This window comes from Drosophila innubila (assembly GCF_004354385.1).
Source record: "Drosophila innubila isolate TH190305 chromosome 3L unlocalized genomic scaffold, UK_Dinn_1.0 0_D_3L, whole genome shotgun sequence".
Taxonomy (NCBI): domain Eukaryota; kingdom Metazoa; phylum Arthropoda; class Insecta; order Diptera; family Drosophilidae; genus Drosophila; species Drosophila innubila.
In genome coordinates, this window is record NW_022995376.1 from 15,193,313 (window position 1) to 15,220,561 (window position 27,249).

The following is a 27,249-nucleotide window of genomic DNA, read 5'->3' on the forward strand; positions in this document are numbered from 1 at the left end:
TGCACTCCGTGTTTATTTGTACAATAATTTGACTGACCGTTTTTATAATGCTCGAAGCTCGAAACATATATTTCTACCAATGATAAGACATTGCGTATTAAGCCAGAGGTTAAGAGACTGAGCGATTACGCAAATGATGCTCTAAAATAATACATATTTGTTGTATACCCTGTAATTATTAAATGTAAATTACCTTGTGCTGAAATAAACTTAAAGACTTAAAAAATGATATTTTAACCGAATTAATTTAGAATCTGACTACACGATATTCAATAGTTTTTCAGCTCAGCTCAGTAATTATAACAATATTATTCATAATTTGAAATGTTTTTTTTTCAACTTCTGTATTTAGGTGTTGCCGCATAAAAACTAATTAATTCATTTATCAGGCGAGTTGCATAACAACAACTTTTCATTGTTCTTAATTTCTGGAATTTTGTTCTCAGATTGTTTTGTTATTTTTTTAATAAATATTTATGGTGGTTTTATTTGTTTTGTAGGTGTTTCTGTTTTGTTTTGTTTCGCTTTTGTTTACAACTCTATTTTATTTAATTTAATTAGTTTTGCTTCATTTTACTATGCTTTGTTGTTATTTTTGTTGCTTTTTGTTTTTGCTGCTATGGCCCCTGAATTTTTTCCCTTTGCTCGTCCTCGTCCGCTGCCAGTTCATAAAATTGCTCTTTTCCCCTCACAGAAATACTTTTATTTCGTTTTGTTTCGATTGTTTAGTTTTCGTTTTGAGTATTACACAAAATCTCTAATTGGCATTTCCGTTGCTAAATCCCGACCCTAAAACATTCCCCCTTCTGTTTTTCCCCCACTAGTGCTTACTTTTAGCTTCGCTTATAAGTGGAAATTTTAAAGTAGATTAAATAAAACTTTGTTATCATCGCAGCTTTTAGCTTTGTCAAATTATTTCTGAATTTGTAGAGATAATTATTTATTAATTGAAAAGATGCCACATTTCTCTATACAGAGATTTTAAATTTAACAGCCACATTTATTTCTTTATTTGTGTCAGCCCAAAAGTAGGCAACATATTTGGACAATTTATTTCTGAGCATAGCAGATACCACAACCATTAGCTAAATTTAAATTTTAGGTAGTGAAAATTGCAATAAATTTCCAATACATTTTCAGAAGTTTTAAGTTTACTATTTAATAAAAAAATAATAATTGGTTCAGCCAAATATAAATCAGATTGAATACACACCCCAAATAACTAATTTCACAAACACATTTTCACTTTAAATATTCGCATTTTATTTATATCTGCCTAGAAATAAAACAACAAGAAACAAGTTGTACAATACATATTGTTTTTGAAAGTTACACAATATTTAAAATTATTTTTGACCTTTTTTTAAATTAAAATATATAAATTTATATATGTTTGTATACATTTATTTAATAAATTAAAATCAAGAAGCTGCTTCAGAGTATCTCAAGTGGAATCGATTGAACCAAAATTTTTGGTTCCACCTAAAGCTTAGATTCCACTTGAAGAGCAGCAGTTAAAATGGACACCGACACCAGTTTTGAAGTGAAGTTATAGTACAGTACTTGGTAGATTAATCAATTATACAACCAATCAATAAGTTTTGTTCAGAAAGCGTTGAAAGCTGCTTAAATAATTATTGCGATTTAAAAGCAAATACCACATATATAATCCCTACTCGTATGTTATATATAAAACTATATTTTGATCCATAAATCTTTATATATAGTATGTATGCCTTTAGTACAGGCATATATGTATACAAAATCTACTGACAATTCGTTTGTGATCAGCATCTGGGCAACTGCAACAGTAATCGAGCAAATTCATTCAATTCCGTATAGTTAGTTTTATAGCAAATCAAATCCGCTCGTTCACTGTGACTTGACCAGAGCTGATTTTGAGTATTGGTTGTTCTACATATCTGAAAGTATGATCGTAACTTAGGTAGATCAGTTATTTTGATAAATTTCGTTTAAAATCGTTAGTCGATAATCATAAAATGTATATAAGTAGTATTCTTTTATGGCGTTTTGGACAGCATCGTAAATAATATTTGTTGATATTTCAGAAAGCATTTACTCATTTTATTTCGAACTTTCTTTTGTTTTTCTATATATATATATATATACATAGTGTATATACTTCATTTCATATAAATAATTCAGTTAAGCAGATTCAAAATCATATCATATGATATCAGGACTGATCAGATTACAACTAAATCGCATTGCGCTTGCTATCAAATACAATATATACTCGTATTGTTATTCATAATGATCATTAGATCGTTTAAAGATATCACTGTTGCTGGTATTAACTTGTTGCATCCGCTGTTTCGACCTCAAATACATCGTCAGACTCTTGGCCGGCCACATATTCATCGTCCTCTTCAACATCCTCGTCGTAATCCTCAGGATATTCACCAAACTCCGATGATTCACCAAGCATCCAGGCGTCGTTTTCCATTGAGTTTCTTGGACTGTAGTTTATGCTGCCCGTAATTGTCAAATTGTTTGCCGGTCTGAGGACACTGTGCGATAGAGGAAGAAACATGTTAGTGAGTTTGTATATAAATTATTAGAATGCTTTAAATGTATTCAATGAATGTGGTGAATACAAATTGAGTGCTAAACTAGCAACTAACTAAGCTATTAATTGTTGTAGTCTAATTAATTGTGTGAATGTTGTGTTACTTGATTTGTTAGAATTGTTCCATATATCATATATTATATATGAGGATATATTTATATGGATTTATGGCTGTATGGATGAGTACGAGTAGAAAGAAAGCAAGGCAAACATTTGTACATTTAACAAACGATTGTTAAAATTGTTATGGTTACTTTGATTGTTAGCAGTTAGAGAGGTTATTCCAGATGCCAAATGATATGATTAGACTAAGTACTTTGTGTTTGTTAAGGCGCTTTTCAAAGCGGCACAAGACATACGATTGCGAGAACGAGCTGACGATCAAGTTATTCTTATATTAACGAGTGGTATATATACAATTTTGTTCAGACATTTGCACAATAGGCGAGCAACAAGAGCAACGAATAAAATGAGCTAGGCAATGCAATAAATAGTAACGAGTAACAAGTAACGAGCAACGAGCAACGAGTGAACGTGTAGCGATTAATCGCTTAATGTGGCAATTTCTTCATTACATTGGCAACTCGTCGAATTAATGCAGCATCGCAGCAATTCGTTGTCGTTGAAGGAATTCGGAATCGTATTTATATGTACATATATACCAATTGTATATATGTATATATCCTTAATTAATAACGTTGATTTTGGAGGTTGCCTTGCACTGGAATTAACTTCTAGTGTCACAATCAAGATTAATTACGCTGTTAGGGAACCGCAATTCGCTGGAGTCTTCTGCTTGCACCGTGTATTAAATGTAGAGTGTGTATTATGTGTGTATTTGTGTGTGGAAAGATTGTTGTTCGAATGTTGTTGGTTGTTGTTTTGGTTTACAGATCGGTAACTAGCACACCATCCGTTGGTCATAACTGTCCACGGCGATAGTGTGATCGTGATGGTCTACAGATTGTGTGTATTTGTGGAGTTTTTTTTTGTGGTTATCGGTTATCGGAATTGGATCAGGTGTACAGAAATTAAAAGAAAAGAAATCAATTAGCAAAATTATAATAGCAAATGAATATTTTATCTATTAGGACTTCTCAATATGCTCTCTCTACATTAACTAAGTTCCTAGATTATTTCAAGGACTCTACAATTGATGTGGGTCGTAAGCGTGGAAATTCAAAAGTGTATTACAATTTTGACGATTATGTTTTAATGGGCATAAGAAAGAATATATTGTTATTGTTGCATCTATGGCCGTTAAACGCACCTTTACCTCTAGCCGCGAAATTACCCAAAACCTTAAGCTAATAATAAAAGAAATATTAAAAAAGAAAAAGAACCAGAAATATTACGCATAATATACAAAAAGTAAATACAAACAAAGGTCTCATAACTCTCTAATTTTAACTAAAATTCTATACAATCTAATTAATTACTTATAAACTAAATGAAGCCTGTTTCTAGTCATAATTTTAGTTACTTTCTTAAATTTGAGATCAGTGAGTTTTTAGCTCCTATATTTCTACAGTTTATTTGATACCTTTCTAAGGTCATTCCCCAATATCGAATAGTTTCGATCTGTCAATTACATAATATAGATAAATAACTGTAGTATTTGTTATTTTAAAAGTTAGTGAAGATCTAAGTAAACATATAGAAGTACATATAATATATCATTGTTATACACAAAATCAGTTGAAAATTCTGCAATAAATGATCAATTCATGAGCCATATTTTAATAATATTACATCATAATGTAGAGAAAAATCTTCGAATCTTAGATCTTTTTAGTTTCATTTAGTCTGTTTAAAAATAAGGAAGTTACTATTTATTTAAAGAGGAATATTTATAAGTGCCCTTTTGAAGGTTTTCAATTTTATAAAGCATACTTTTTGGGGCAGACTGAGAATGAAAATCGTACATTTCTTAATCGTATATTTGATTCAATCCGATTAATTTAACTATAACTATTTATATAGAGTTTCGATTCTATTCTATTTTCTGCCTAACTGGGAATTTGGGTTTATAGGAAGAATGTTGGGGTAACCTTACTGATACATCTGTAGGAGACCTGAATAATGTCATAATCCTATTAAAAGTTATTATTTCTAACGCTGTCACCGCTCGCAGGTGCTGAGAATTTACCTTTCGAAGGGCACATCGTTGGCCTCATCGTTGAGCAGACGCTGTTCCTCAATCTGATTCTGAGTCTGAGTTTGAGTCTGGACACGACGCGCCTCCTCCTTGCGACGTCGATCCTCGGCAGCCGCCTTCATGGGATCGTAGGTGGAACGTCGCTTCCACATGACCATCTCGGCCTCCTTTTGTTTATTCACTGCTCAGCCAAAGATAGAAAATAGATTAAGAGACTATCTTTATTTAATTTGAAAATTTGTTGCCACTTACTGGAGGCATCGCGTCGCACGGCGGATGTGGCACGTGTACCGCCACCGCCAAGGGATGTGGTGCTGCTGTTCATCGCGGAGACAGTGGAGCGTACACTGCGATTGCTGGCACGATTCGATTCACCACGACTGAGACCCATCGAGGAGGCGCTGGGACTGCGCTTCATTTGCTCCGCCGGCTTCAACGTGCTCTTGGCATCGTTTTTGCGCAGAAAATTATTGGACTGCGCCGACTTGTACTTGGATATGTCCAGATACTTGGGCTGCACACGCTGCTGCTCCCTCGCCGTTGCATTGGCCGTCTGCAGCAGCTGCTTCTTGGCATTGGCCAGACTGCTGGGCACCTGTTGGGCCAGTCGACTAAGGCTCGTCTCGCGCGGCATCGACTGCCGCAGCTTGGGGCCACAGCCGGAGGCAGCACGTGGCGCACTCTTGATGCCACGACGCGGCAACTCCGGCGTATTGGGACAGGCTACGAGTCCTACACTCAGTTTGCCCGCTGGCGCTGAGCTGGGCTTGGCTGGCGTGTGTCCATTGCCACTGCCACTGCCTCCACTTGCACTGCCTGCCACACGCTGCTTGCTGCGCTCGATGCGCATGAGCAGCGCCTTGTTGAGTCGCGTGTTGCTCAGCGGCACTGTGGTGTCAACAGCAACATGTGGCTGCTGCCGCTGCTCCTCCTCCTCCGCCAGCTCTTCCTCGCCGCTGGAGTAGTAGGGACCCGTGGTGCCCAGTTCGTCCTCATCGTTGATATAATATTGCAGCTCGTTGTCGTAATCGCTGTACGATTGCTCAAAGTTGTTGCTGCTCGCCGACTTCTTCAGCTGCAACTGTTGCAGTTGTAGCAACTGTTGTTGCTGTTGCACGTGACGCGCTGCTGGCGGCGTGTATAGATTCTGGAAATTGGGACGCGCCTGTCGCACGCTCTGCAGCGGACGCTGCTGCTGCTGGAAGGAGCTGGAACGTCGCAGCGGCGACACGGTAGCCGGCAACTCATCATCCACATCATCGAGTGAGTTCTTGCGACGATGCAGCTGCTTCAGCAGATACTCTCCGCTCGTGAGAAGCTGCAGCTGCGCCTCATTGATGCTGCTGGTCATGAGCGCCCGATGCAGCGGCGATCGACGATAGCCCGTCTCCAGACTATGCTGTGGACTGCACTGGGCTGCCGGCGATTTAACCGAGCTGCGACGCGACGATGGCGTCTGCTGTTGCTGCTGCTGATGCTGCTCCTGGTTGGCTGCTGGCCTGGATGAGCGACTGGCACTGCGCGCACGTCCCAGCGTGTGCAGCGGCGAGGGTATCTTGCTGGGACTCTTCGGTGGCTTATACGGCTCACCACCGGGCACCTGTCCCTGTCCGCCATGGCTGCACAGCGCCGGATCGCTCGCGTAGTCACAGTCGCCCAGCAGACGATAGCGCTCTGCCAGGCTGCGATTGAGCTTTGTTGCAGCCGCAAACTGTCGCTGCTGTTGACTGTATAGACTGAGGCTATCATCGGTCAGCGAATCCGCTCCAGCACCCGTGTCCGAGCAGTTGTAGCTGCGTGTCATCAACTGCAAAAAGAAGACGGAGTTTAATTAACAGCTCTTTTGATTGGACAATACTCTTAGCTTAGGTTATACAAACTCAATACTGTGCCTCTTGCTCTCTTACTGACCTGTGCCTGAGCTTGCGCCTGTTGCTTGCGTCGACTGGCGGAGCTGCTGCTCACATCCTGGGCCAGACTGCGAGCACGTGCATTGCGTGCCCATTCCTGGATCCAGTCCTGTTTCGTTGGCGCCGACTGCAGCAGCGCTGCCTCCGTCATTGTCGGCGTTGTCGGCGTCTCGGGCAACTGATGATGCTGATGATTTTGTTGAGTGGTACTGGTGGTGAACACATTCAGTCGATACTCGGCCTTCTGTCGATCCGTGGCACTGGCAGCCATTGCCTGGGCATGCCTCAACTTCGCCTCGTTGCTCACGTACTCGGAACTGTCGATCTGTGAGGTGGACAAGCTGTGCGTGTGCCGCGTCAGCTTGGGATGCGTGTCCAAGGCACGCTGTTTGGCCAACACACCGCTCGTGGTGACGCTGGTGAAGCAGCCCACATCAGCGGCTGGTGTACGTGGCGATGGTGGTGTTGGAGGTGCCTGTGGTTGCTGTGGATGCTGAGGATGCAGTGGTTGCTGCTGTCGCTGCACACGCGACTTGAGCTGCTCCAGATATGCACCCGTCGCACTGCTGCTGCTGCCCTTGTGCTCCTGCTGCGGCGTCTCGTGGTAATAGTTGACCTCCAGCACATTGCTGGCCCGGCTTGGCTTCACCGACAGCTGTTTGGGTCGCAACTTGGCCGCAGCAGCTGCATTCCTATCGATGTTCATGAGATCCTTTTGCTCCTCCGTATAGTTGTCCCCATCCAGGGTATAGGTGCCCGCCTCGCTGACAGCATCCTCCTCCTCCTGCAGCCGCTGCTTCACATCGTCCAGCGGCGGATGTGGACACAGCAGCTCCACCTGCTGCAGCGCCATTTGCATGGCCGTCGAACGTGGCATAAACTGAGTGGTGCGATTGGCCAACTGATTGGCGGTTCCCTTTGGCGGTGCAGGCTGTGTCTGCATCGGCAACTGCTTCGTCCTGCTGGGCACCCGAGGCGCTGCCTCTGCCGGCGTCGCTGCTGTGCTGCCAGAGCTGCGTGGCGACCAGCTGTGCCGCTTGGAGGCGTCTCGAACCCGCGACGCGCTGCGTTCGCGTACTCGCAACTTCACCGCTGGCGTTGCAGACGTTTCATTTGTGGGCGTGGCAGCCGCTGAGGCAGCTTCTGTTATGGGTTTGCTGCTGTTGCCCTCCGTCTCCAGCTTGGAAAGCGAGGCGCCACGTTTGTGGCGACTCTGAAAGCGCTCCATCATGTTCTTATAACGCGCTGCCTGCGCCGCTGCCTCGTTCTCCGTGGCGTCAAAGTGATCAATGGTGAAGGCCAGCGATTGCTTCGTTGTGGTTGTTGTTGTTGAATTCGATGCCGTCGATTCGTCTTCATCCGCCGTGGAGATATCTTTGTTGTTGTTGCTGTTGCTGTTGCCACTGCTGCTGTTGCTTTGATGATGATGATTCGTTCGGCTCAGCACAGTCGCTGCAATGGAACAGAAGCAACAGATATACAATTAAATTAACATTTATTTACAGTTATTATTATTACCATTTAAGCGGAGAAAACGAGTCTAAACTTGCAACCGAAGAATTCACAACACAACACAACAAAACAACTCAAGTGGCAAGCGAGTGAGCACAAGTGCAACACACGGCCGGTTCTATCTGCAAGCGGGTTATTGGGCGCCAACAAGAGTGTTGGCCCCGAAAATTTAACAAAGATTCTAAATTAATTCATCTGAATATAAATAATGAAGTAATTAGTTCTACAACTAAATTTAAGAATTGAAAATTTGCTGGCATTTTACAAATTTATTCATCATATTTATAACAATTGCTATTATAAGCAATCAATCGCTATGTCGATGTAATGGCCAGAGATAGAATTTTTCGGATATATTTTTGGAGTTATAAAACTCATAATTAAACAAGTAATGGTAATAATAAAGAGAGGAAAATATAAACACAATTCTCATTTTTAAGATAAATTTTCAGCACGTTAAGTGTTTTAAATTACAGTTTCAGAATTACATTGAAATGTACACAACACACTTGCCGTTTTTTAATAGCCCCAATTTTCCGTGAAATTAATTTTAGTGAAATTGATACGAAAATTATATTCGAAGCACACCCAAAAATATGAGAGCTATGGTTAGTTGAATGACTACAGTGACTCCAGCCAGTTATTTACCTAGCTGACCATTCCTATCGAGCCTGCCCCTAAACCTTCAATGAAGCTATTTCCCCACTGTTTCCGCCAGCGAATTTCTATACGTTTCCGCGCCAAAGGCAAAGTAAAAAGAAAGAAAATCAAATGGTTTGCTTTATGGTTTGCCACACCAATGCCCAGTAGTAGTATAGAGAGGCAGGTTGGGAGTGCGGACGGCACTTGTGATCTATGGCATCTTATAAGGCAGAAAATGAAGGTTAGAGTTCGTTGATTTCGTTCACATTTATAATAATGCTCTTCCTAACTGGAACTCTGGGGCGTACGTGTCTTCCGTTCCGCCGTTCAATTTTTCTGTTTGCTCGCAGATGACCATATTAATCTCACGCGATTTCACTCAAAAAAATAAATTTTTTTTTTTTGTTATTTTGGCTAAAAATCAATTTATTTTTGAGTCGAATTAGTTTATTAAATATGGGCTAAAATTGGGGACAGGAAACGTTGGCAAAAAGCTTTAAATAGCTTGTGATTTAATTAATTTAGTTTTTATTATGAAAATTAAAGGCATATTTTTTGGGTTATTTTATTAAGGGAAGTATAAAAGATTTGATGAAATATTAATTATGCCGATTAAAGTTAACTAATACGTTAAAATTGTATAAGAAAGAAATCCGTGGGTCAAGATTGGCATTCGAATAAGGAAACTTAACTAACATAAATTTTAATATACAGTTCATTTTGTCAATATTGTATCGATCTATTCTTTTTTTCATTCCAATCATTTCCAATCTAATTCATCACTAACTACTTGAGGAACAGTTTTTGTTATTCTTCTGCATAAGATTCTATAGTAAAATGTAACTTTCCTCTTATCTTTAATAAAATTCTAATTTCTCAAGCACAAGAATCTACACAGTCGATTCAATTTGTCCACTTTCCATATACTGATCAACTGAATCATCGCACGACAAATGGACGAGGCGATGACCTCAATCAAAGTTGACAATTGATGATGATGGGGGCTTTCTCTGTTGTTTAATATACATATATAAATAATATAATAATCAGATGCAAAACCGCAAGATTAAAGCATTTGTTTTCATTTACAGATTGTTTTTTAATAAATAGCAACTAAGTAACAGGTTCAAAACTGCAATAAAATTACAAATAAAATTTTTTAACGACTTTCAAAGCTGTGCATGACGTAAGACACGCGTTTAGTGAACCCAATTAGAAACCAATTGGAACCTGTTGCCATTTAATTACTATAGACTAAAAAGACCGATAAAATTACTATTGATGCTCGCGCTTGTCAATTCCTCGATTAAATGCTCTTTCTACCGGTACTTTGAAAATAGTTGAGTACACGCAATTTACAAAGCGTTGCCCAAGTTAACAGCAGGCGATGGACCCTTCAATATTCAGTGAACAACTTTCCAAACGACAAAAAGCACAAAAAACCAAAACAAAATAATGACTTAAAGTTTCAGCAATCAGAAAATAAAATAGCCAAATGTGGCGTAGTAAACGTTTTTTTATTTATTGCAAAAAGTAAAAGCGCACGTAACAAAAAAATATATAAAACTAATAACAAAGTTTTAAAAAAGTGACCCAATTAACAAAACTCGACTAGCGGATACTCTGCGTGAAAAATTACTATGGGAAAAGTCAAATTCTTTTTATTACAAAGTTTGTAAACTTTTTTTTTCAGTTTTTACATAGCTAGCCCTATATCAAAAAATTAGATTTGTTGTCTGTACATTTTCAAACAGACGTACATAATATCTCTTTTAAAATTTCCTTAAATGCATTTACTAATTTTAATCAAAATCTATTTTCTTGAAAATAGATTCCTTTATGCAAAAAGGAATGTTATTGGTAGCTATATTTATCAATATTTTATGTGTAGGGTATTAATGCAGTCTATAGATATCTCTTACTAATGCGCTCCATACTCTATTTTTAACAGGTATGTGCAACTGTAACAAAAGACTTAAATGTCACTTGACACAGTCATTAAAGTGAATACCTCAACTCCACGAATATTGACGACGAATCACAGACAAAAGACAACATTTTGGCATGCTGGTTGGTCAATGTAATTACTGTTATTTTGTGGCTACATTCAGTTGTAAATGTACAGCGGAACAGTGGAATAATGGAACAGTGGATTAGTACAACATTTCCTGCCACAGTTCACTGCAATCGATCATTTTGTGAGGCAACAATGCGAGCAAATTTCTGTTCTACTTTGCAATAAAATTGCATAATGCAATTTACCCAGATTGAAATATTTAAGTGGGTTAGTTTTGTGAAATAACTTGATAATATAACTAATAAAGGTAGCATTAAGAGGAGAGTATCTTTAGTCAAAACAGATTAATCTGATTTCAGGATATAGCTTAAAGCTAAGTGGTATATCATTTAGTATCCAATTTTATGGTAAACTTAGCTAAGTTTAAAGCATACCTCTTCATAGTACAAGCCACAGGGTATTATGCAGTTAGTTGAGCAATTTTAACTCTTTCAACTAAAACTGATTGTAATGAAGGTTGTCAAGTTTTGATTAGATATCGCTAGTTATAACTAAAAAAAAAAACTAATTTAAAGTTGAGTTTGTTACTGGGTCAAGTGCCTGCGTGTAGACGTTATTTGAATAATATTTCTATTTGGTTTATTATCTAGTTATTAGTTGAATTTGATGTTCCTAATCAGCAGATCTTTAACAGATCTCCATATTTAAGAGTTGCACTCGATAATGTTCATAAGATCGTTAAATATTGCTTGATATTGTGCAGATTTGCTGAGATACCAAATGTAGAATAGCAATTAATTGCTTATCGCCCCAAAATGTTTACATTTGAATTTCTAAAACTTGGCTACAACTTGGCCTCCCCCTTATTCAATCGATCATTGTTGGCGCGCTGACTCACACTCAAAAAATCATTTGAAATTGTGTTTTTTGCTGTGGGTAAAAATGGGAGATAATGATAGCAAACTGGCCGATTGTGTAAGATTTTTGTCCGTCAAAAAAAAAAGAAAAAAGACTGATTAAAGTTATGACAACATAGAAATAGACCGCTGGGGACTATACACTACAGTTATATAGTATTACTGTGGAAAGCTGGCAACTTGCAGAGCAGCTGATCGGTTGATTATGTCATCCGGGTTTCAGTCGAGATTGTTGCAACCACATAAACAATCAGAGCTATTGAATTGCACAGAATTGGAACAACAAATGTTTTTATTTAAACAATTACTTAAGTTGCAATTACTGGAATTAACATTTTATTATTGTATTCAAAATATTTGCAATTTTATTATGTCATGATATCAATATATAAAAAAAACGATGGGCAAGTTGCCAAAAAATGCTGCAAATGGCCTTGTGTCCAAATTGATCATTTCTACGCACGCTTGATTAGACCACGTTAAGGTCGTCATAGACCAAAAATAAAATAAGGTTAACAAATGTTGAGAAATTTCAAATATTTCTTGTACATTCATATTTCGTCATCTTATTTGTTTCAATTTGATTTAATATCTAAATAATTGACGTCTAACAAATTGATTTGAAATTGTGTAGGTTGCTTATATACGCAAAAAGTTCCATTCTAGAATTCACAAAATATAATTTATGTTGTTATTATTTATGGATTGAATAGTAATATTTATTTGTCATAACAACTGAATTGAAATCATTTACGTTTTATTAATATTAACTGCCTAAAATTTGCACAGGCTTCTAAAGTTATTGTCCCACTGTGCAGCTGCTGTCTTTTCCCGTTTGTTCTTTAATGGGTGTGTTGTGTGTTATGTGTGTGTTTGTTTGTGTTTGTTTGCCATGACTAGTGCAATAAATATTTGCGTTAAAGCCGTGGCCAAAACTCGCCAAATAGCTTCATTAAAAATTCAAATTAAAAGCAAAATAAAAAGAGACAAGCAACAACAATATCAACAACAACAATAACAACAGCAAGCTCATGAATAATGACGCTAGCATATTGGCACATTGTTGTTGTTGTCGTTATAGTTGCTGCCTTTTGTCAACAGCGACGTCAACTGCGACGGCGACGGTGACAGCAACCGCAACTCTTTATGGATTTGCTCACCTTTTTCAGCCGGTGACGGCGGCGGTTTGCCAAGGCAGAATTTAATGTTTGACTCATCTATGGCTGCGCCGAGTCCTACAAAGCCCGACGCATGCAGTTGCTTCTGCTGCTGCTGCAGTCGTTGCGTAGGTGAAGTAGGCGTCGCTGCTGCTGCTGCTGCTGCGGCCGCTGCTTCCTTGTCACTTATGATCTCGGCAATCTTCTTGATGTTCTCGGGTGTCGTGTCGGCTTTCTCTCGCCCATCCAAGCTGTTGTTGTCGTCCTCGTCGTAACGACTGTTGTTGTTGTTGTTGCTCGACATTTGCTTGTTGAGCTGCGCAGCAGTTGCGTCGACTGCAGACGCTGATGTTGTTGTTCCTACTGATGCTGCTGTCGCTGCAGCTCCTGCGTTTGCCGTTGTTGTTGTTGCTGGGGCTGCTGCCGTAGTCGTTGTGTCATTTGCGTATGATGTCATATTAAACTTGGCTATATGCTGACTACGATATTCGGGTCTTCTACTTGTTTGGTGTCGACTAAGGCTACACCTATTTATTCCCGTTCCCTCACTTTATTTTAATTAGTTAATTAACGAGCGCGCCATGTTTACTACACTTTCTACTACTATTTCCTGCGATTGCTGCTGCTATTGCTGGCGTTGCTGCGCTTTATGCGTATGCAAATTCCTGCACGCCTACGTTGAATAAAAGAAATGTTAAAAATTACATAAAGAAATCAAGAACACACGCACAAAACAGAACAGACACAGCGATACACAAACACACACACACACACACACATACACAGGCACTGAGAGTCGTCGTCGTGTTAATGACCATGCGACGATATGTTCAATTGTTCTGGCCGCTCTCTCAGTTGCTGGCTGCGCTTTTCTTATTGGACACACAAAGCATAGCACATGGAAAACAATTGAAGCATTTCCACTTGAAAACAAAAATAGCCAAGTCAGTCGCTGTTTTGCCTTTTTCAAGGTTGCTTTTGTTGTTAATCGAATTTTGCTATGCGTTGTTGTATTTTTATATTTATATTTTTACTTTTACGTTGAACATTTTTGGAAACATCACCCGACACATACACACTTACACACACACACACATACAGAGACAGACAGTTTACATTCAAGGGCGCCGTCCGCTGGGATTGGTTCACTGCACTTGCACTTGTTATGCACTTTTTTTAGTCACTGTTGATAATGAACTCTATCTTTACAGAGCTTTATCTGAGTTTTTTCATTCTACATCAATTCAATTCTTTACACGCGTTGCTTTTGCTGCTTGCCGTACGCACTCCAAACGCTTACTCACGCTAGTAGCCACAGTTAAGACTGAAAGAGTCAGACGCTAGCGTGTTTTGGCCAAAAGTGACGTATGGCAACGGGTTGAGAGCATAGAGAGCGAGAGAGGGAGAACAAGTGCGCGCTCTTGACAATGGAGTTGCCGTTGCTCAGAGGCATATTTAGGGTTGTCGAGTCATCGTTCATTATTCAAACAGTTCACGGAACTAATCGAATTGAACCCAACTATATTAATTATTCACTAGAATAATTGATAGTTTTTTTTTAATAATTTGTTACAATATATTTACCAATTTTAATAGCTAAATTACGTTTATTTACTTTGCAGAGCAGTCATTCCACATAATTATGCAACTAGGTGGCAACGCTCTAGATAACGGCTCTCACACAATTTGTTTGAATTCGCTCTTTATCTCCACCCCAAGCCGTACTCTTTGGGCACACACACACTCCCATGACGCATTGATTGTTTTGGCTTAATATGCTCGCAAGTTAGTCCATTGATAATTGTTTGCAAGGCAAGCACAAATCAACGCTAATTAGACACATCCAATGATTGCCACATTGAGCACCTCATAATTCACGGCTGAATAAGCACAGGTTACTCAGGCAGCAGGCAGTGCACACGACAGGTGGCCTTCGCATGTCGTCGTTTTAGCTATTTTTATAACGAACGTCGCATTGTTTTAACTTTTACAAACGTAGAAGACACAAACTTTGCCGCAGCTGGATAAACGTCTGTCGCAGTCATAACAAAAACAATTGCCGCATCATTTGATAAGAGCATGTCTCACACACGCACCCACGACCGCAAGCTCGCTCTTACACTCTCCCTCTGTCACTGTTTTTGACTTTCGCTCTCCCTGGCACGCGCACGCTCTCTGAGTATTTGTTGTATTGGTATTTTTGCTGCCCCTGCACTTGTTCAGTGTTAATTTTTTTCTATTTAATTTATGTTATTTTAAAATCTAGCAGTTAGCATTTTTCTTTTGGCAAGTGCACTTCAAGACTCGTTTAACAATTTAACACAAATTTCGTAACAAATATTATGCATTTACGTGTTGCAAAATGCAAGGAAAACCCAGCGCCAAAATTTGCAGCTTTTCGCGTTTGTTGTGCCAATCAGACTAGAGATGGTTGAACTCGCGATATATCCACTGTTGCCAACTTAGCTATCTTATAGCTAGTTCTGACTATATTCAGAGTTCGTTTGTTAAAACAATTTCAAAATTGCTATAAGCTGGAAATCTTGCTATCTTAAATACATATTCAGCAAAGTTTTGCTCGTAACATTTTTGGTAAATCGCAACTGTACCAAGAAAAATCGTATTTAGATGCTTTCCAGCCAGAAACAACTATTGTTCACCCTAAAAACTTGACAGCACTGGTGTGAAAGGCTGCCACCCTGTTCAAAGGCTGCCATCCTGAAAATTTCCCAATCTGGCAACTTGTACCATTTTAATCAAATTGCAAATTTGGTTGCACCCCAGAAAATTCCCCTAGGTTTAAATTTTTCTTAATATTGAAGATAGAATTTTTTGAATTATTTTTTTTTAATTTATTGCAAAGTTACTGCATTTTGAAATTTGCATTAACATAAATTTAAATTTTCTAAAGTGCCCACGCGCGACCAATAACGCGTTCTCATTAATTCAGTATTTATAATTTAGCAGATGTTCTGGTATATTTTAGGTATACAATTTAACGTTACTTCTTCTTTGCTCCTCACTTAACAATCTGCAAACGCGCGCAGTTTGAATTTATTTAGTTTTTTTTTTTTAGCAATAATTGCCAAGGCCGGTGCTAAGAAAGTTGACAGAAACAGCAATTTATTCCCCTAAAATCGTGGCAACAGTTGGTCACTTCTCTAAAATATTAAAAAATTTAATAATTAAATTTAATTTAAGATAGTTATTTTGAATGTCCAAGCGAAATCCAGCCCGCGCTTATCGATATGATGTTTAGGTGGGAAAGCGATATGCACTTTATTGTGACTTGACGTCCACTGTGAATGATAACGGTTAGTTAAAGTTATTAATGGTGGTAATGTTAAACTACAAACCGATATCTTAGTGTCCTCCATGCCCAGCATAACAATCTGAGTGGTTTCCTTGTTGAGCACATCGCTATCGCTGCCCATGTCCAAGCCCGTAAGCAGCACATTACGGAATATGTTAATTTCCTTGCCAAGCGGATAAATATCCAGCTCATTGGTGTCGTAGGGATACTCCAGAACAAAGGCGTAGATGACAACGCTGGCGTTGTTAGACTGCTGACCTCGGGTGTACCATACATTGGGAGTCAGTGTATCATTCTGATAGATCCATGGAGAACTGCTGTAGATGCCCTCGCCATTGATCTTCAGCCAGCGTCCCATGTCGCGCAGACGCTCCTCAAATATGGGCAGAATAGTGCCATATTTGGTGGGTCCCACATTGATCAGGACATTGCCGTTGCAGCTGACGGTGGTGACGATCTCTGAAATAGACATTATTTTAATATAAAAAAGGATAAATTCTGTTATCTATATATATGCTTTGTTTCTAACCTTTGATAACATCCTTGGAGCTCATAAAGTCGGATAAAGTAACATCAAAGCGTTGTCCCCAACTGGTACGATCCAATGTGAAGGCATTCTCCCATTTGTGGGTCTGCAGCACGCCAGGGTTAAACCGATCTGCACAGTTATAAAAGTCACCATGCATGCAGGCGGTTCCAAATCCCCAACGATCATTGGTCACCACCGTATCCTTGACCGGACTATCGTTGTAAAGCCATGCAATAAATTCCTCCGATCTCCAGTACTTGGCCGGTGCCTCCCAATCCCCATCCGACCATATAATCTCCGGCAAATAGGTTTCTACCAGCTCTATTTGCTCCGGTCTCACCTTAAAGTCTACGAAATGCTGTTGGAGCAGCAGATGCAGCTTATCATCGATCCACATGCGATTGAACCACTCGAATAGGGAATAATACAGTCCAAATTTCAGATCCGTAGAGCTACGTATAGCTGCTGCCAGTTCCTCTAGAAAGTGTGAAAAAATACTTTATGAAATTACAGTTATGAATCGTCTTTATATGTATAGTCGAACTTTCCTATAAAGTGCCTTTATTATTTGTAAAAAATAAAGAAATAATAAAATTTATTATATTTATTAATTATAACTTTTATCTAAAAAAGTTTTCAAAAAAATCATTGCATTTCTACCCTGTTATATTTTATTTAAAAAACTTGATATCAATAAAAATTGTAAGATATCAGGAAATTTTTCAGAGAAAAATAGCTTTCAGGGAGCGTAAAGCTTTTAAAATTTGGCGTTGATAAATTCAATATATGATAATTATGTTTAAATTATAATTAGAAGAAACGCAGAAAGATGAAGTTGTGTACTTGAGCTTAGCCAAATAGAGAGACAACTTCATTATTTAGAAGTACAATATAGGGAAGTTCGACTGTACTAAGACTTACTGATAATGTCTCGCTGGGGTCCCACATCCATTGCATTCCAGCCGAAGCTATATTTCGAGGGCCACAACGTGTAGCCATCGTGATGTTTGCTGGTCAACACGACATATCTAAAAAGATATATAACTTTACCAATAACTGAATAATTGATCTATTTCTAATTAGTTACATACTTGGCACCGCTGTCTCGGAAGAGTAAGGCCCACTGTGTGGCATTGAAAAGCTCCGCGGTAAAATCTTCTGCGAATTGTTGATACGTAAAGTCGGGCTTATAGTTCCGTTGCATGTAGCGTATATAATCCGGGTTTCGCAGAGCTGTAACGTCAAAAATCATTTATACCCAGCACATCTATTTATTTTATATCCGCTTACAAAAAATATTGAATCAGTTGGGTTTACATTTTTAAAATATATTATTTTGATCAATTTTTTTATTGCAATTCAAATTTTACTATGTTAAATTTTACCCCTATTTCTACCCACATTATGTCTGTTGGCCTGCTTCTTATTAGTTATATTAATATTTATAAATGTGAGGGTATTTTGTATACGAAAACAGTAATAAACCAATATATCTAAGAGTTTTGTATTAATTTAATCATTTAAAAATGTTCTTGTCATATTAAGTAAATACTTATGCTTCAGACTCACATTTCCAATTGGTCCAAAACCATTCCGATCCAAAGCTGGGCACTGAGTAGACGCCATAGTGCAAAAATATGCCCACCTTTGCCTCATCATACCATCTAGGTAACGGCCTTTGATCCAAACTCGCCCAATTCGGCTCGTACCTGCTCCGTTGACCCGGCGGAGCCTGTCCAGAGACTCCATAGATGAGTGCTACGAGTATGAGCCAACAGTTGCTCATGTTTCTTATCAGGGCTTGTGTATCAGCCCCTAATTAAACCAGGGAGAAATACGTTTCGCTTCGACTGCGTTTCCAATCCAAACTGAATTGAGAGAGTTCTCAATTTGAGCACATCCGTCACTCTACTTAACCACGAACATGGCAAATTGCTATACCCTACCTAAGGGTATAAATCTATTTTCAGTTGTTGTGTAACGAATTAATAATTTAGCTCAGAACTTAAGAATTTTTGTATTTCTGAATACAAAAAAAAAAACAACTTTTTTTGATATACGGACTTAACAATTTTCAAGAAGAATTTGATTTGAGGATGGTTATGACTTAAAAATATTTGTATATCCCATAAATCATTAAAGAGTATTCAATCTTCGACGGACAACAAGTATATAATTTTCATACTTGTTTATGTTTGCGACTGGAACGGGAACTGGAATGAATGTATATATACATATACCAATTTAAGTATATTCTCATGTGTATAAGTATGTGCTCGAGTTGTTATTCTATTTATATTAAGTCTTATGTGTGTGTAGTTTCAAATCTATATAGATTTATGAGTGAAAATCAAGTGAGAAAGAAACTCTGTTGAGACTCTGATATGAATATTTGCACATGATATATTTGTTTATTTGAGAGTAGATACGTATTTATGTGTTGATGTTTGTAATGTTTGTTGTGATGCGATCAATCTTGTAAGTTGTTATTACTAGATACCCTAAAATCAGTTTCAAAGCAGAATAAGCACTTGGTGGATTGCTACTTAATTTTCTAGTGTACATTTTAAATAACTTTAATATTTTGCGATCATACTTACAATATTTCCTTTTTACTCTAAAATTAAAGAAATTGAAACTCGTAACAGAGGAAAAAATTAGCTAAAATGCAATACTAAAAAATATACTAAAGTCGGATTAAAATAATTAAACTTAGTAATGTAATCAATCAATTAATGAGTTTAACATCCATCAAATTGATCAAAAATACTGTGTATATCAAAATGTATACAGATTTCAGCTGATTTCAGGCGTTCTATCTCCAAACAATATCGATATAAATCAAATAATAGACATGACGCAGTTTTTGTTTTTTAATTGAACATAACAGTTTATTTTATTATCATTTTTGCATTTTGTTTGTTTTTTGTATTTTTGTTGATTTGTTTTTGTTTTTTTTTTTGTTGTTGTCTTTCATCATAAAATGTATTTGTTTGCTTTAATTCCATTTGGAAACTCGCACAGTATCTCAAGATTCTGTCATATCCCGTATGCATTTAATAATCTTTCACATATTTTGTTTAGGTGTCAACGGATCTAAAACGTTATGTGTATATAGGATTAAGTTAGGTTGGTTTTGGTAAGGATAAAGCCTAAAGCCTGGACTTTTTGCAGTGAGCTGAATAATAAATGTTGTCTGGGTCAAAAAACTACAGCACAAATGAAGCTCCTCAACTAAACACGCACACACACTAACACATATACGCATACACACACACTCAGACCTACATGCACACACACGAACATACAACAATCTAATATACACTGAACTTTTTTTTTTGTTTAATAGTTTCGTTAAGTTTTGTTGCATAGTTTATAGTTTAAACTTTAAAGTAAATTAGCTTCATTGCCTTTGGTATGTCAAGTCGTTATATTCATTTCAGTTTTAACATCTTTTATTTTATTTTAGTGTGTATTTTTTGTGTAATTTTGGCTAAAAACTGGTGCAACATTCAGTGTGTGGAAAATGTATGAGAAGTATACGAGGTTAAGTTAAAAGCAATTAAGAGTATATACTCTATAAGAAGTTCAAGTGCTCATTTAAGTTCAAGGCCAAAAGCTGTTCTCATTTTTTTTTTAGGAATTTATGAAAGCTTTGCGAACGAAAGATATATTAAACTAACCTCAAAATATAATAATTGTACAGATAAGAGAACTGAGAATAACTATATACAACATGTTTCTTGTTATTCTTTCTTTATCAACATACAAATATTTAAATGTGCATAACATTATATTTTTAATTTTTTTTTGTTACAAAAAACATTTTAATTGTTATCATTGTGTTTTTCGAAAATTGACGACAAATAGTTTAAGGCCAAAGAGTTTTCTTCACTTAACATAAACATTAGAAAATAACTGGAATACTTAAGATTTTGCACATTTAAATAATTCTGAGGTATATTATAATCATGTGTTTTATTTTGCTTGACTTGAAATGATCGACAGATATAATTAGATCCCATATTATATGTAATAGTTGAAGTACTTTGTTTGGATTATTTTGCTAGGTAGTAGTATAAGCTGTCAGTGTGACCGTGCCAGTGTGTACTTAAACAATTTAGTAATTTATTTGATAGTTTTAAGTTTTTGTTTTTCAAGTGCTTTGTTTGTGGCCTTTTAGGCTATGCCTATTTATTAACTGTCAGTTGTGTTGAAAACGTTAAGGGAAGGGGGTTGTTAGGTAGGGGATAGGTAATACTTTGTAAAGCTTAGCGTCTTGCACAGCAGAAGACCCCACTCTCTATCTCTTTCTAAGTCTTAGCTTGCAGCTCTCTCTATTTCTCTCTCTCTCTCTATATCTGTCTAACTGTCTATACATTTTATATGTCTCGACTGAACGTGTGTGTGCTCTATGGAACTACGCAACTATCGACTGCACATCGATAGTTAATTATCGATAATTGTGTTGCTCTTTTTTTTTGTATTTTGTTTTTGTTTTTGTTTTTTTTTTTATTATTTTTACAATATTTTCAACTTTAGGATCATAGAAGTAATAACATTAAATAACATTTTTGCGTAATTCTAATATTTCTAATGTTCTTTTGTTGTTGTATTTGTTTTGTTGTGGTTGTTGCTGTTGCTGTCACACTATGTGGTTGCTGTGGTGTTGTTGCTGCTGCTGCTGTTGCTGTTGCTACTGCTGGCGGTGGCACCACCTCCCGCCGCTGCACCCGCCGCATTGCATTGTATGAGGCCGCTGTGTTGCGTTGACTGCGCTGCCTGCGATGTGGCATGTTGCAGATGGGTTTGTGGATGCGGATGTCCATGATGATGATGGTGATGGTGGTGATGATGATGATGATGCTGATGTGGTTGATAGTGATTCAAATTGTGATTGTTGCTGTTATTGTTGCTAAAATTTAAATGTAATGCGCCAGCGCCATTTGTTGCCACTGTTGCCCCCGTTGCCGACGTTGCATCCAACGTTGCATGTTGTGTTGACGGCACTGCCGAGGTGCAGTAACGTGTTGTATCACCAAATTCACCGCTCGTCAAATCGCCCAGTATGCCACCCAATAAGTTACCGCTGCCAAGTGGTTTTCCACCCGCCCCAGCCTCCGGCTGTGTACAAATTGGCGGCGCAGCGGCATCGCCATCGATCAATGATGGCGTTGCTGATGTTGTTGTTGCTGTTGTTGTTGTGTTGCCGCTGGTGCTATGTTGTTGCGAATTGACATGCAACGCCTCTGCAGATGAATTGCTGTTGTTGCTGCTGTTGTTGTGCTGTTGTTGCTGCTGCTGCTGCAACTGTTCGCAGTTGGAACTGTTGTTAGTTTCTGTTGCAGTTGTTGCTGTTGCATCTTGTCCACAAACACTAGTGTTGTCATCGGTGAGACGCAGCGCCACCTCCAGATCACGCAACACGTCCGTCTCCTTCTCGTCAATCAGATTGAAGCGGCGATGCAAGGCCGTGAGGTGCATGAACGTCAAATTTAAATGGGTGTGCAAGCCGAGCAGCGCGATTTCTCTGAAATGCGCCGCATACAGATGCGCTATCACATGAAATTGCAAGCGTAATATTTTCCGGGCTATCGATTCGAACGATCCTGGGAATTCGTTCGCGTATTTGGTTGGAAATATCGACTCATCGCTGACCGTCTTCTGTGTGAAGGTCATCACATAGTCAATATATTGCGGCGCTGCGACCCGCGTCTTCTTCCCCTTCTCATCGAACCATAAGTACGTTCTGCAATAAATACAATTATATTAGTCAAAGGTATATAAACAAGTTAATAGATTGCTTGATCCTCTTACCTGTTGCCTGGTCCGGTCATGTCTGCGCAACCGGATTGTGTACAAAATTCACTAATAGTTCCATAGACCAAGTTCACATGCTCGAAGAGAGCCAAAGCTGTAAGAAACATTTAAACAGAGCATTAATGCAAAGATTTAATGAAACGAAAGGATATTAGAGAATCAGGAGACAGTTGAAAGACCGAGAGGTTATAGAAAACAAAGAAAGAATGAGAGAGAAACAAGAAAGAAAAGAAAATTAATATAAGGGAGAATGGAACTGTAAAATAGTTGAAGTAAAATTAATAGAGTTATAAAACTTTTTCGGGAAAAAAGCAGAAAAAGTCAAAACACTTTTAATAAACCGCAAATTTCGCATTAAATGGTGAAACAAATAACTAGATAGGTAGAGAAGAAGTCTCTTATCATAATCAACTGCAGATCGATTGCAAATATGTGTCAAACTTGACATTTAAACAGCCGTTTAATAAGCAAAGAGGCTTCTTATCGATTAGAAGTTCAATTTTAAGACAACAATGAAGACAGATAAAAAGAAAAATCAGGGAGTATGATATTACGTCAGACGAAATTGCATTCTCAGCGCTGTTTGAGCAGACAGCGGGGGAGAGGTAAATAACCCATTGGATGAGCTCATTTTCCACTGAGAGGGGTAGGGGTAAAGAGAGATATGAAGTCAACTGGCGAATTCTTTTGTTTCTCAGATGACGACATTACAAAACCTCTCCTCGAACCAATCACAATATTATTAAGAAAATTGTATGTAAAACAGAAGAGGGGTTAAAGAATAATGTACGATACAAATTGCTGAAACATTGCCAATTATTTACAACCAACAACGCTGCAAGCCATTTCTATTTGCGTATCTATAATTTTTCAACAGATTAACAATAAACCAACCAGATGATGTAATTTCTGACAAATTTGGTTAACAGACGATGATGTAAGGGGGTAAGCAATTAATTAAAAGTACCCCCCATTGATTGACTAACTAACCAACAGCTGGTATCACTAAGCACCCAAAAGAGGGGGGCTTAGTTAATCAATGATTTAATTTAGCAAAGCTCTACATGTCTTAATTTTTTAAGGGAGGTTGCGGTCTAACATCCTTTAACGTTTTAAGACTTTCAAAACTTTAGCTAAAGTTTTACTTTCTCATTCAATTCTGTACACTTTCTTTTTACACTCAGTCCTTTAAATATAAACGATTTTAAGCTTTAAAATATGCTTTATAGAACTTTTCCATATTTCTTTTATATTTTTGAATAGATAAAATAGAGATACTTGAGTTTGTATTTGTAATTGTCACTATCTTAGTTTCTTAAAGTCTCATAGCAATTCTTCTTTCTATTTTGTAATCTGTCTTGAGTATTTTTCCACTTCCACTTTGTCAGCTCTGTAAGCCGTGTTTAAAGATAGCTCTATTACAGCTTCCTGTTGTTGGCCCACATTGAGCACGTTTAGTTGGCCAAGTTTGTGTAATCAGTCAATGCTCTCTCTACCATTCTTTTTCTTTCTTTTTAAATAAGTCACGAGGGACTAGACTCTATCAAATTTCGAAAGCAAGCGATAACAATAGAGATGTAAATAAATCAAAATTGAAAATGAATTGGATTGGATTTCTAAAGATACTCACTGTGTGAGGCCAGCCATTCATTGTAGTCCAAGCCAGCTGGAAGATCGACAAGGGCTTTGAGATCAGCTTCAGGTAGTTTACGTTCTAGGACGCTCTCCTCCAAATACAATTTGGTATCTGTTGAATTTTGATCGCCATCGCGTTCTTTGCGACGCGCTTTTCTGCAAAGACACAAAGAAAAGAAGAAGAAAAGTTCGAATTAATTAAAGAATTCAATAGTTGAATGGGGAAAAGACCGTGTGATTGGTTCTCACCCAGCTACGCATAGAAAAGTGTCAACCGAATCCTGCGCATAGCGATACAGGGTGCCTATGGTATCACCGATTTTGGCGGGTATCGTTGTCACTTGCCACATAAATCGTGCGGTTCGCAACAGACATTTAATCACAAATGATGCAGGTGCGGGAGGAACTGTTGTTGTTGTTGTTGTTGTCGTTGTTGTTGCTCTTGTCTTTGACTTTTCAGATTTGCTATCGAATTTGTTATCGATTATGGATTGCGTTTCGTATTCTATAATTTTTGGCAACTTGTGATTTGGCAATTCTTTCATGTTTTATTTATTCTATTTTAAATGTAGGCATTTTTCACTCTTTCTGCTTCCGACAACAACTGCAAAATGGGAAAACGTAAGCGTAACCGTAGCCGTACCACAAAACCCCGTAATCTACGGCCAACGTTATCGCCCGAACAAAACCGACAAACAATCGACTCTAACGACCGTCGTGCCCATGGACAAAATGCCACTGCCCCTGGCATTACGGAATATACGACTACATATAGTAATTTAACTTCTGTATATGCTGACTTCTTGATAGCGCTCTCTATGCTCTCTTCTCCCTCTCTCTCTCGCTGCTCTCTTTGCTCTCTCAATCGAACAAAGAACTTCTGTGCGCTGACATTTCAAGGCTACAAAATTATATAAGTTTTACACGAATTCCACATAGAAGACTGTCAAAGAACGTTTACAAAACGTCAGGAGAACAGACTGCAGTGAGAGATCTTTCAATAGATCATAAATAAATTAGTGCTTAGCATTAGAAACGTTTACGAATGCATCACAAAGCATAAATGAAAAAACAGATACTTTCAGAGAAAAAAGCGATAGCTTTTCGCTAAGAAGAATATAATTATCTCAACGAATTAAGAGCGTAAAAGAGCATACAAATAAGATACAGATAAAGTTCCTTTAAGCACCTGCAGTATTTGTGGAAAGAACAAGAGTCTAGACTCGGAGTAAACAAATTTTCTAAATAAAAGCCACATCTCTCTTTAGGCAACCACCAACAGTAACTTATAAGAACATATAACTTAGTTTAAATTTACAGAAAATAAAAATAAACAGAATAACTAAGAACTGGTAACGCTTTCTAAGCCAGATAGAACACATCGTAAGACCTTTTATCAGAGACCAAAAATCAAACAAACAAACTAACAAAACATTTGAATTAAAATTTACATATTACTGTTATTGTTTCTTTTATTGTTGTTGTTGTTGTTGCTCCATTTGTATAATTGCTGTGTGGAGAAGCGGATATTTAGGCTTTAGGCTTTACAAAGATAAATCCCATATGGAGTATGATTATTTTAGTATGTACATTGTACAACAAAGCAACGAAGCATGCTGACCAAATTTGCGCGATAAGAGCACTAAATACAGCATAGGGAAAGAAGAAGAAGAATCAAAGAGTAGGGAAGGGAGGGAGGTAGGTGCCATTATTTGCTTGGGTAAGCAGGTGTACACAATCGACTTGTCAGTTCACTGGCCCCCCATTGTCTGTGCAGGTGATAATGAAAATTTGCGCCCTCCTCCTTCCATTCTCCTCCCCTCGTTCCATTCAAATTATCCGACCCATTTTGCGCACAAGTGGCCTCCATTGTCAAGTTGACAAATGAAACTAAGGGCAGGCAAATTTAAAACGTAACAAAATAAATAAATAAATGGAAGAAACAAAAAAAAAACAAAATAAAGAATTAAATATTCATGGACAAGGTCGCACTCTGATAACAGTGGAAAAACGAGTCGTTGTTGCCCCTTTTTCAACCTTTGAAGCGACCCCAAGAAACGACCCTCCATTCGACATTTCAATTTGAGTTTCATTTTCAATTTCAATTTGTTAGTAATTTGCGTGTCAGAGGCGCTTAAAAGGTCGTGCTTCAATTTTAATGCAACTCTGTTGATGGCCCAAAAAGATTTGATTCGGGGCGAGGTTTGATATTTCCGACAGCTATACAAATTTTAGGGCAAATGCAAAAAGATTGTAATACTGCAATCAACTAATCCAAATCTAAGTTAAACACTTGTAAAGCGCTATAAAAACTTTATAAATTGTGTTGGGAAACTAAGAAGAGATAGAGTATGAAAGGATATTTGACAACTTAACAAGTTTAACACCGTTTAAGATATTTACTATCCTTATCCACTTTTTTTAATATTTATTGATAGTGATTATAATCACTATAAAAGTACAAACAAATAGTTAAGCATCATTATGTCTAACATGGTAACCCTAAATACAAACACTCAACGCATTACAGTTAATGTACCCAACAACAATTCACATCCATTCATTTAATGCACTTTTAAAGTTCTTTGACCCAAATTCAAAATGAGCAAATACTTATCATTATGGTGAAATTGCATATTATCTGTAGATAAGATATATAGATAAGATCCATTTCCTGTCCATACTCCCAATAGATAGTAATTGTAGTAGTATTCATTGATCTATAGATTGTACTTATGTAGGTATTACCAGAAACACGTGCTATATGATAAGACGACACTATCTCAGGGATGTGGCAATTCGACTGTTAAATCTGAATGACGTCGCGATAATTCCGAAGAAATTCACAAGAACTATAATCACATCGCGAATATATAGATATTATTTACGTACATTTGTGTATAATCTATAATAGACCTCATATAAATGGGGCAGCGTAGTCCGCAAAAAAATTGGCACGTTATGTTTTTCAGTCGCATTTCGCTGAGAGACTAAAAACACAAAACGGAAATCCAAATGAAACCCAAAATAGGGTTCATAAAACTGGCGA

At 37.8% G+C, this 27,249-nt stretch overlaps 3 protein-coding genes across 16 annotated transcripts in view; all 3 read right to left on the reverse strand.

Moving 5' to 3' along the window:
* Positions 1 to 1,246: 1,246 nt before the first annotated feature.
* Positions 1,247 to 15,328, reverse strand: LOC117788980. Of its 3 annotated transcripts, none has more exons than XM_034627940.1 (7): positions 15,256 to 15,306; positions 14,020 to 14,227; positions 12,907 to 13,576; positions 6,660 to 8,110; positions 5,001 to 6,555; positions 4,740 to 4,929; positions 1,247 to 2,531 (listed from the first exon to the last, which is right to left on the reverse strand). In XM_034627940.1, the coding sequence occupies exons 3-7, from the start codon at positions 13,358 to 13,360 to the stop codon at positions 2,315 to 2,317; spliced, it is 3,867 nt and encodes a 1,288-aa protein (XP_034483831.1). In that variant the 5' UTR covers positions 13,361 to 13,576; positions 14,020 to 14,227; positions 15,256 to 15,306; the 3' UTR covers positions 1,247 to 2,314. The 3 variants fall into 3 exon arrangements, 2 of the variants coding, with proteins under 2 accessions (XP_034483831.1, XP_034483830.1); XR_004617813.1 differs by lacking the exon at positions 14,020 to 14,227 and adding an exon at positions 3,166 to 3,547 and having other exon boundaries at positions 2,394 to 2,531; positions 15,256 to 15,328; XM_034627939.1 differs by lacking the exon at positions 14,020 to 14,227 and having other exon boundaries at positions 15,256 to 15,328.
* A 677-nt stretch (positions 15,329 to 16,005) lies between these two features.
* On the reverse strand, positions 16,006 to 18,609 carry LOC117788983 (putative alpha-L-fucosidase). The gene is made up of 6 exons (XM_034627954.1): positions 18,315 to 18,609; positions 17,837 to 17,978; positions 17,667 to 17,773; positions 16,746 to 17,222; positions 16,260 to 16,675; positions 16,006 to 16,202 (listed from the first exon to the last, which is right to left on the reverse strand). The coding sequence occupies exons 1-6, from the start codon at positions 18,529 to 18,531 to the stop codon at positions 16,095 to 16,097; spliced, it is 1,467 nt and encodes a 488-aa protein (XP_034483845.1). The 5' UTR covers positions 18,532 to 18,609; the 3' UTR covers positions 16,006 to 16,094.
* Positions 18,610 to 20,737: 2,128 nt separating this feature from the next.
* LOC117788981 (MOB kinase activator-like 2) overlaps positions 20,738 to 27,249 on the reverse strand; it is a 35,283-nt gene continuing 28,771 nt past the window's right edge. For 5 of the 12 annotated variants that reach the window (XM_034627950.1, XM_034627948.1, XM_034627949.1 and 2 more), the window contains exons 2-5: positions 24,450 to 24,804; positions 24,196 to 24,356; positions 22,563 to 22,659; positions 20,738 to 22,494 (exon numbers count right to left, since the gene is read on the reverse strand). In XM_034627950.1, coding sequence (XP_034483841.1) covers positions 21,396 to 22,494; positions 22,563 to 22,659; positions 24,196 to 24,356; positions 24,450 to 24,745 — 1,653 coding nt within the window. In that variant the 5' untranslated portion in view covers positions 24,746 to 24,804 and the 3' untranslated portion in view covers positions 20,738 to 21,395. Of the gene's footprint in view, positions 22,495 to 22,562; positions 22,660 to 24,195; positions 24,357 to 24,449; positions 25,157 to 27,092; positions 27,137 to 27,249 lie in introns of those variants that run through there. The other 7 variants (XM_034627952.1, XM_034627944.1, XM_034627942.1 and 4 more) reach the window with 3 other exon arrangements.